Raw genomic sequence first — 9,795 nt, forward strand, 5'->3', positions numbered from 1 at the left:
GGGCCTGAGTGTATTCTACCATGCAGCTGCAGCCTCTCTTCTCTTTAGATGCCTCAGGACGCTTGTATGCCCATGTGAGCGAGACCTCCAAACCATCACCTGCGGGGGGAGGGGGTCACAAGAAGGGGCATACAAATAATTTCCACAAAGAAAACGACCCCTCAGAGTTTAATATACTTCAGCTGCTCTCTTATAGCGTAATCTGTATCATCTCCACTCTACCGTTACTGCCTTGTTTTGTCAAGGAAACCCCCAAACAAAATATTTAGATGCGTCGGTGTCCCCCGCCCTTCAGAATGGATTCGTCCAGTTCTCATCACCAGAGCGAATCGATAGTTAAAGAAGCCTGAATATTGCAGCTCTATTTCGGCACCGACAGAACGTGACATCACGAGTCTACAGGTAATGGCATCTGTTTTTAGTCCTCAGACTTAAGTAAAGGCGATGAGTAGTCTTTCTAATTGATACAATGATGCTAAGCTGTATTATATAACTGGCATGACGTTATGCTTTGAGTGTAAGCTATAATTTGACGTTTAAAACGGGAAAAGATTAAGGCTTGTGTTTATTTTACAGGTCTGTTCCGTTTTTGGGTGGAAAACTGTGATTATTTTAGTTCTCCGCCTCATTAACTAGCTGAGTCATAATTGACATCACCTGGAAATTCATATTAAAATGTCTTTACTATTCAACCAAATATCTAAACTTTGATATCTAAAAAAAATGTCTAAAGTTCATATTTTAAAATGGCATTAACGTAATTGCTCTCGTGCTCTGTCACAGTGAGGAAAACAATGGAGGAGCTGAAGCTGAAAGATCCTATTAATAAAGTGTCTTTGATCAAAGGTAAAACACTTTATTGCTATTGAGTTTTTATAGTTATTTACTGAAGAATTCAGAACCAAAATATAATGCTGTACTGTCCCTATAAGCATTCATTTAGAGGATATTAAAGCTTGTTTTTTATTATTTTTATACTTCGAGTATGTCTTGGTACTGTGTCTAAAATAATGGTTGTTTGACTCACTGGGTATAAAGTTTTATTGAGCTACTTGTGAGCAATTGGTTTATTTAATTCTTTGATGTATTTGTGTAAAACATTTCTGTAAACTATGCTTTCTATGTCTGCAACTAAATACCTCAGAACTGCTCATCAGCAGTTCAAGCGTAATGAATAAAACCTTTTGTTCTGAACAAGCGATTTTACAAAAATCATGTTATTATGCCCAAATTTAATCATGCATGGCAGTGTTTTGTTATCATTAGTTGCGATGGGACAGTTTCCAGCCTCTGCTAATACTTTCTGCTTATACTAGTATAATCAGAAGATATTTTGTCCGTCTGACTGTGTCTTCCTTTTCCACACACTCTCAAATAAATTAGGCCAAAGCATTTCAATGTGCCCTGGTACTCTGCTGAGAGATTGAGTTTTCGATGCAGAATGGCATCCATAAACATTACCCACCGCAGAACCTCATGAAACGTTAATGCCTTCGTCCTCTCCGCTCTAGCAGCCTGCACAGGATTTCAGTATATTTTAGCTTAGTCATCCAAGCAAGGCATGTGAAGTACAATTTTCTGGAATTATGTGTCTCTGATTGCAGTGATATGTCCTTGATATGCCCATTTATGGTATACACCCTTGAGTTTGTAAGATGAGGTCATGTCTTTCTGGAGCATTTGATAAGATGGCCTGGTTTTCAGCAAGAGGAGCAGGTTTGCTTCTAAGTTTAGGCAAACTAAATTGCAGCCAGTAAACGTAACATTTGCAGAGCAACGGATCTTTATTTAAAGGTTAAAAATCTTCACGAATGTTTTCTCAAAGAAGTTTAAAAACTTTTCTGATTCAGAATGAAATGGCATTGTATAACATTAGAACCTCTCAAACTTTTATTCAAACAGCAGCTTATTCAAATGAAACCCCAGCCATCCTTTTTGCAGATCCCAGTTTAAACCCTACTCATGACAGGATGGATCTATTCTGAGTCAAGTTATTAATTCATGGAATAGACCCATTTTCTGACCTCCAGGGAAATTACCATGCGATTCATTCTGATTTAATTAACCTTTGGAGACGGGGTTTGCACTTCGTCGGAGGGCAGAACAATCCGGCGAAGTTGAAATGCAACTCATTGATGCTGATACAGAAATAAAGACACAGATCACCCATTAACTGTTGATGAAAGAGTGATTCTCTGACAGCAGAGCACCATAATAGTGTCTAATTATGCATTTAATAGTTCCCATTAGATAATGTAGCCTAATCATTTATCCAGATGAGCTGAGCAGGAGCACTGTGGAGGCCAGTGAGTCTGAGAAGGTCATCCAGCGGCTGAACCAGGAACTGCAGGAGGCCAATGAACAGGCCAACTCGGGCAAACACAAGTGTGTCGAACTCCAAGGTAAACTCACACAGATTACTCTCTCGTGTCTTATACATTAGGATATGAGAGACCAAACTGATCCTAAAACAGCACTGAACTTTGCCTCACTACATGTATTTTTTTTATTTATGTAAAATGCATGATTAAATAATAATAAATCTAAAATTACACATGATGATGATTATTATTTGGATATTTGAGTAAGCCTGTGAACATTCGAAATGATTTGTAATGGCAGTCATGCTCAGTAGGTCCCCCTGATGGCTTGTGCTGTGTATTGCAGGTCTGTTGGAGGAGGAGAAAAAAGCCAATAAGCAGCAGGCAGAGGAGTCAGCAAAACAGATAAAGGTCTTGCAGAGTAAGTGAAGGAGGGTGTGTATTATTACTCAACAATGTATTATACCAAATGGTCTACATGTGTATTCAGCTCAGCTCCAGAAGATGCAGGATGACATGGAGAATCTCAGGGATCAGAAGGACAGCGTGGTCTTCAGCATGAGACAGGAAGCACACGCAGCTCAGGAGGAAGTGCAGGTGTTGCGTCGCGCTATGGAGAAAACGGCAGCCGAGCGAGAGCATGAGGTCAGCGCGCTGAAGGGGAACTTGGCGACGCTAACTTCTGAGCTGGAGAAATGGCAGTTGGCTGCAAACAAGTACGAGCGTGAGCTTAACAGTGTACAGGCCAGTCACCAACAGCAGAACCAGCAGAGAGACAGAGCTGCCAAACAGCAAGGTACCCACAACCCCACACACCTCTGCCCTCACACATGACTGGACCGGCCTACAGAATTTTAAACCTACATTTTACACCGGCTTCATTTAATTGCTAAAAATCATGAAGTTATTTGAGAACGTCAACACTTCTCATCCATGTGTTTTTCTAAACCAAAATGCAAATTCATTAATATTTATAATTTCATTTTTACAATTTTTTTTTAATGTTGTTAAATAAATAAATAAATAACTGTACGTTAAATACAAAAAATCCATACCTCTTAAAAAATAGTAAGTATGACTTATCAAATTAGCATTAACAAATCCAAATATTTCTGATATTGTTATAATAGTAAAAAATTATGTAAACATTATTATGCATTGGTTAAAGTGTTCATTTTAAAAGGTTATTTCCTTGAAAAATAAATGAATTTATACATTTCAGAGGTCAATGAAATCAAAAATCATATAACTTCAGCCTCGCCAGGCTAAATTACTGTATTTTGCCTCAATTAAATTAAGGCTTTTTGTATGTCTTTTGCACATTTATTATCTATTATAGGAATTTGTCCTCCTTTCCCAGAAACCTGATGAATGAGGAAAATAATGTGTTTGTGGAGGTTACAAGTCAATCTAACAACAGTCACAGCAGTGTTTGCAGTAATCCGACAGATATTCAGAAGATGACTCACATTTCTCACATCACTTCCACCGTTATGTAACAGAGTAGCATTGTGTGTGTGTGTGTGTGTGTGTGTGTGTGTGTGTGTGTGTGTGTGTGTGTGTGTGTGTGTGTGTGTGTGTGTGTGTGTGTGTGTGTGTGTGTGTGTGTGTGTGTGTGTGTGTGTGTGTGTGTGTGTGTGTGTGTGTGTGTGTGCGCACACGTTCTATATCTGTGAGTTTGTGTGCATGTCTTTGGGTATGTTTTTAATTGTGTGTGTGTGTGATGCAGCAAGCGAGCTGGAGCGTCTGCAGAAGGACTGTGAGAGCCTGAGGAGGGAGTGTGTGTCTCTGAGGTCAGAGAGAGAGCAGCTGGCTGATAAACAGCAGAAAGAGAAGATCAGCCTGCAGAGTGAGAGCAACACCCTGCGCTCAGAGAAAGAACAGCTAATGAAGAAACAACAGCAGCTGGAGAAAGAGCTGGACAGGTCTGTATTAAGCGGTGTCAGCTACAGCTAATTGAAACGTGAAGTGTGCCATTGCCGTGCCACTAGAAGCACCAAATGCAATTGCAAATTGTTTTCAAACAAACCCCCCCCCCCCCCAAACTCACGCTATTGGTTGAGTCAGTGTTGCGGTGTCAGGATGCCTTAAGGCACCATTTTTATTAAGACACAATGTTCTCAGGGAAATTAAACGTGTTGTTCACCCAAAAATGAACACTCGTGTCGTTGGGACATGTCTTTTGTGTGAGTAACAGACTGAAATTTACTTGCATTTTTTTTGTTTTGCTGGTTGAAAGTCTCCTGATATCCTGATAGCAATCACTATGTTAAGCGGTCTAAATGTATTTTTATTAATATATATCGTCTGTGGAAGGCGTAGGACCATAAAATGTTTGTTCAATCATTGCATTCGGTCCGAATGAAAGGATAGCATTCCCTATCAGTCAACGTGTGTTTGCATACTACTGCGCACACAGCCTGTTCATGCAGACTTCATACGTCATCAGCGCGCTTCACGTATGCTGTGCATACAGAGCGAGAATGGCAGGCAAACAGTTGTTTACGTTTGTTACTGTAGTACTGTTACTCACTATACTGTAAAGTTTTCTCGCCGGTGAATGACACATGATTTAATCCAATAAAATCGTCTTGCTTCTGGTCTGTGCGCGTTCATGTTTTGGAGGCGTGGCTTTGGATGATGTTTTGCAGGGAGGGTGGGATCGTATGGTTTCAATGATTACAACAACATGTTTGGAACAAACATGAGAGTGAGTAAAGAATGACAGAATTTTCATTTTTGGTTGAACTATCCTTATAAGCTTACTTATAGTTAAATACAAGCATTTAAACATGAAAAAATGGCACACTTCACTAGGAAAATATCAGTTTCTGGGTTTTAATCGATCTTCATTTTGATTAACCAATATCGATTCTTAAATCCCAAGATCAGTCTTTTAGTGTATGCTTTTTTTCTGATGATGCATGAAAAAAATGCACCAAACATTATTTGTGGTGCCCCCTTGTAGCTTTGTGCTTTATTACTTTTGATATGAAAAGCTTTCAAATTCTGTCATTTGAATCAAAAAAATTATACAATTATAACAATAATTGTGGTTTTGACACTCTTTAATGTGGCATGACAAATCACTGTAGAGATTTATGTTTGAATAAATCTGTCATGAAAAAAGTTAGAACCAAATGTTTTTCAACAAAGAATTAGACTGGAAACATACTTAAATCATTAAGAAGTTGGTATAAAACTGCCTTGTGTGCAGTTTCATTGTTTGTATACAACTTTGAGTGTTGATTTATTATTATATCTAAAAAATAAATGGCAATTGAATTTGGAATGTTCATTTTAATATTTTAGAAATTTACCAATTGACAGTATAGTTTTGCAGCTTCAATTTAGTTTTTTTTTCCCTTTAAGATAAATGGACATACTGTACCTGATGTATATCCAAATGAATCAATATTGAATTGAATCAAATCAGAATCAACTGAAATCTAGTGCTTCTGACTCAAATTAATCGAATCGTTGTATCTTTTTCAATACCCAGCCTTACACTTCGTTTTTAAATTGGAAAAAGATCCTTTTGCAGACTTGTGATGTAATGATGTAATCTATCTGCAATCTGAACCTGCATTCTGCCTCAGCTCCAAGAAACAGACCACAAGCCTGAGCAACACGGTCAAGACCCTGGAGAAGACGCAGGTGGACATGGAGAAACGGCTGAGCGTCCTGCAGGAGGAACACCAGAGAGACACTAGCCAGCTGGAGCAAGGCAATAGCAGGATCAAAGAACTGCAGAAAGAGGTTATTCCCACCATAGTTGAGAATGAAAGTAGAACTGCCTGAGACTCATTAGCAGGCATGTCACAAAAGAGCTCTGCACCTAAAAAAAGACCTGGCCCCTGGATACTGTGTGTGTGTGTGTGTGTGTGTGTGTGTGTGTGTGTGTGTGTGTGTGTGTGTGTGTGTGTGTGTGTGTGTGTGTGTGTGTGTGTGTGTGTGTGTGTGTGTGTGTGTGTGTGTGTGTGTGTGTGTGTGTGTGTGTGTGTGTGTGTGTGTGTGTGTGTGTGTGTGTGTGTGTGTGTGTGTTATTGACTAGGCTCATTGCTCCTTATGAAAGGTTTCTACTCTCTTTCTCTCTTTCTCTCTCAGTATGAGGAGATCCAGTCAGAGCTGTCAGGCCTCAGGGAGAAGTTTGAAAATGTAGAGGAGGAGAAAGGCTCCATCAGTCTGGAGCTGCAGCAGAGCCAAGAGCGCCTGAGGCTTCTGCAGGACAAAGACAACCACGTGAGTTTTCAATCCATGTAACAATTATGTTCAACAACAGGGGCACTGACAATAGGGACAGTTCAAGAGGAAAGAGCGTTGTTTGTCCTTGAAATCAGAGATGAAAAACACAGCACCATTTGTTTGACAATAAACTTCCACATTTGTTTCAACATTTTGTATAGCCTAAAGATGAAGTGTGTAATTTCTGTGGCCAATAACAACACCAAACGTAGTTACAGACTGTTTCCAATAAGGTTTCTACCCAGGGTCCAAAACTGACGCTATAAAAAGAGTAAATAAAATGTTGCGATATGCAGATTTCAGTTTTTTTTCCCTCAAAATTCCATGTGACGACATAAAATACATACTGAATATTTCTCGAACATGCCATCAAAACAAAAATGAGGTAGAAAGTGTCTTAATATTTTTGTGACAGTTTCATGTATGAAACAAATAATGTATTTTATTTTTACAATCATTTAAGAACAAAATTCTTTAATGTTTTAATTATTAAATCAATACTTTATTTCTATAAAATAATATTAGAAATATATATATATATATATATATATAATATATATATATATATATATATATATATATATATATATATATATATATATATACATATATATATATATATATATATATATATACATATATATACATATACGTTGAACTGGGAAAGGGGAAGTGTTTTAACAATGAAACAATTACACGCTTCACCTTTTGATTTCCTTTTCTTGATGATAGTAAAATTTACCAGTCCAATAATAGCGCACATAAACATAAGACAGTCATTCAGTAATATCCCTCCCTTCCCTCCTTTAGCTGTCTTTATTGCAGCCCATCCTAGCCGTAGCCATCGGCCTTGTCCTGGCTTTGCTGTATTGGTGCTTGGGCCCATTGTGGTAGAAAGGTACACAGTGCTCCTGTCCCGTCTCATTCCTCTGCTTAAGCATCCATCATCCTCAGGGCTATGCATGACCACTAAACAGTTCTCTGCTTAAGCTACAAAATGCTGTCCGGTCGTTTGCAAAATGCTTCCGTTTCCCTACTACAGGTCCGCTTTGTATTATAAGATGCACACTAACAAGTGTCTCTGACGAACTCCATTTTGTAGGGTGTAGTTTTCCAGCGTAGCTCTGAGGCATCCCGGCTCTCTTTGTCCTGCACCGTATGTCTTCTGCTGTCCCTGTCTGCGTGCCATCCTTGTGGCTTTTGTGTCCCCTTCTCGGCTCATGTGCATCCTTGATTGTAAACATGTTCTGATTGGTGATGAGGTGCTACAGATGATGTCATCTCTTGTCATGTTTGTTTTTGCAGGGAAAATGGATCAGGTGGATGCCTGTTGCCGCTGTAACCATTGCTGTGACGGGGTATTTGCTTTCAAAGACCTCAAAATGAACAACGTGATGAACCAGTAACAAGCGCACACACCGTGACATGCATACCTAGTCAATCTTTCTGAAACGTGTTAACATTTGTGTCCTTTTAGTCTGTGTGGTGTTAGTTTGAGTAAAAAGTGTTTAAATGCAACTTTCTACTCGCATACCGACAGCCTTAGAATAATATCATCACAACATTTCCTCAGTTGCACCATACATATATATATTTTAAATTTGACGTTGTGTATGCATAGCATTTGAAGTATCTGGCTAATAACAGGTATTTTATTGAACACTGTTGCTTTGCCAAACAAACACTTAGTGAATTGCCTTAAATAACATACAGTAGCATCAAATTTATACCTTCCATGAGAAGTGATTGAGAATTGCAAATCCCACTGCAATAACACATTCGAGACATGATGCATCCATTTAAGTTTTAATACATTCTGTGGCTTAAAGGCCTAAATCCGCCATGTAATGTGTATGTGTCCTTGCACCTTATACAAAGCCATTAGTAATTAGTCTATGCACTGTACTTTGTGAATAGGATTTGACGTATTATTATTATTAATGATGATGATGAAAATAATCACTGTTCACTTAGGACATTAGAGAGCTATTTTGTTCTAAAGAGACTTATAATATAGTGTTTATGATTTATGTTTATTATTACTTGTACAGAGATTTAAGGAAAAGCTACCTGATCTAACAAACATGCAATTCCAATAAATAAGCAAAAGTGTAGTTCAGCCATGTTAAGTCCCTGTTTTTTTGTTGTTGTTGGAAATCTTTTATGCATATCAGATGAATTTCATTTCGATAACACTTTACAATAGGGTCAATTTGTTAACATTAGTTAATGTATTAGGTACCATTAATTGGCAATAAACCGTTTTTACAGCGTATTCACCTAGGTTAATATAATATGTTTGTTATATACTTTTTATAGCAAAACATTTTTTATTCAGTTGACTTTGCAATATACAATTTGACCATTGTAGTCTTAATTCACAAACAAATATCTCTTATGTGGCAGTTCTTTTTAGTGAATCAGAAACATACAGCACAATCAATTCTAGTCTTATATTACTTTGTGTAAGAGTATGTAAACAACGTGGACATTCATAACTGAAATGAATCAAATTAAGAGCTTGTGAATCATAATCGAATCAAATTGTGAAATGGATACCTATGAACCTTATTGTAAAGTGTTAAGATTTCGAGAACACACACACACACACACATGTCTGGTGCACTATCTTTGTGAGGACTCTCCATAGACGTAATGGTTTTTATACTGTACAAACTGTATATTCTGTCCCCTTACACTGCCCCTATCCCTAAACCTACCCATCACAGGAGACATTCTGCATTTTTACATTTTCAAAAAAACTAATTCTGTATGATTTATAAGCTTTTGTACCCATGGGGACCTCAATTTAGGTCCCCACGGTGACACGAGTCCCCATGAGTCTGTGTGCATTCAGGTTTAAGTCCCCACCAGTGTAGAAAAACATGTCCACACACACACACACACACACACACACACAAAAACACCCTGGGCACATAAACGCACCCCCACTAAATGATGGCCTTATAACCAGTTTTTTTATCATAAACCTGCAGCCAAAGGCACACGCTTCCATGGTGTAATGCAGTCCGCCCCAATGAGTCATCCCTCCTCAATGCCGCATGGGAAATATGAGGACGTGCCCTGATCAAAAGAGCTCTGGCAATAATATGCTCAGTTTATTCTGGAGTAAATGAAGTGTAACGTCACCAGCGATAAGGTTATCAGCAACAGTGATGTCAGACCTTCATCTGGCTGCAGGTGGGAATTAGCTGAATTCCCCAGGCCT

The 9,795-nt window shown here is 38.4% G+C and overlaps 1 protein-coding gene across 2 annotated transcripts; it reads left to right on the forward strand.

Annotated features, from left to right (window-relative positions):
• On the forward strand, positions 1–9,076 carry slmapb (sarcolemma associated protein b). 2 transcript variants are annotated; one of them, XM_081386210.1, is made up of 10 exons: positions 294–402; positions 784–846; positions 2,277–2,402; positions 2,668–2,742; positions 2,812–3,117; positions 4,051–4,246; positions 5,921–6,080; positions 6,429–6,563; positions 7,377–7,464; positions 7,872–8,688. In XM_081386210.1, exons 2-9 carry the CDS (start codon positions 795–797, stop codon positions 7,458–7,460), a joined length of 1,134 nt encoding a protein of 377 aa, XP_081242336.1. In that variant the 5' UTR covers positions 294–402; positions 784–794; the 3' UTR covers positions 7,461–7,464; positions 7,872–8,688. The 2 variants fall into 2 exon arrangements, with proteins under 2 accessions (XP_081242337.1, XP_081242336.1); XM_081386211.1 differs by lacking the exon at positions 7,377–7,464 and having other exon boundaries at positions 1–402; positions 7,872–9,076.
• The last annotated feature ends 719 nt before the right edge of the window (positions 9,077–9,795 follow it).

Source organism: Scardinius erythrophthalmus (genome assembly GCF_964197995.2).
Source record: "Scardinius erythrophthalmus genome assembly, chromosome: 15".
Classification (NCBI taxonomy): domain Eukaryota; kingdom Metazoa; phylum Chordata; class Actinopteri; order Cypriniformes; family Leuciscidae; genus Scardinius; species Scardinius erythrophthalmus.

Bases quoted from the DNA above. Each gene is read 5' to 3' on its own strand.
- slmapb (XM_081386210.1), top strand. From the start codon at position 795: ATGGAGGAGCTGAAGCTGAAAGATCCTATTAATAAAGTGTCTTTGATC. The intron at 2,403-2,667 runs GTAAACTCACAC...TGTGTATTGCAG, and splicing joins CAAGTGTGTCGAACTCCAAG to GTCTGTTGGAGGAGGAGAAA. The intron at 2,743-2,811 runs GTAAGTGAAGGA...ATGTGTATTCAG, and splicing joins ACAGATAAAGGTCTTGCAGA to CTCAGCTCCAGAAGATGCAG.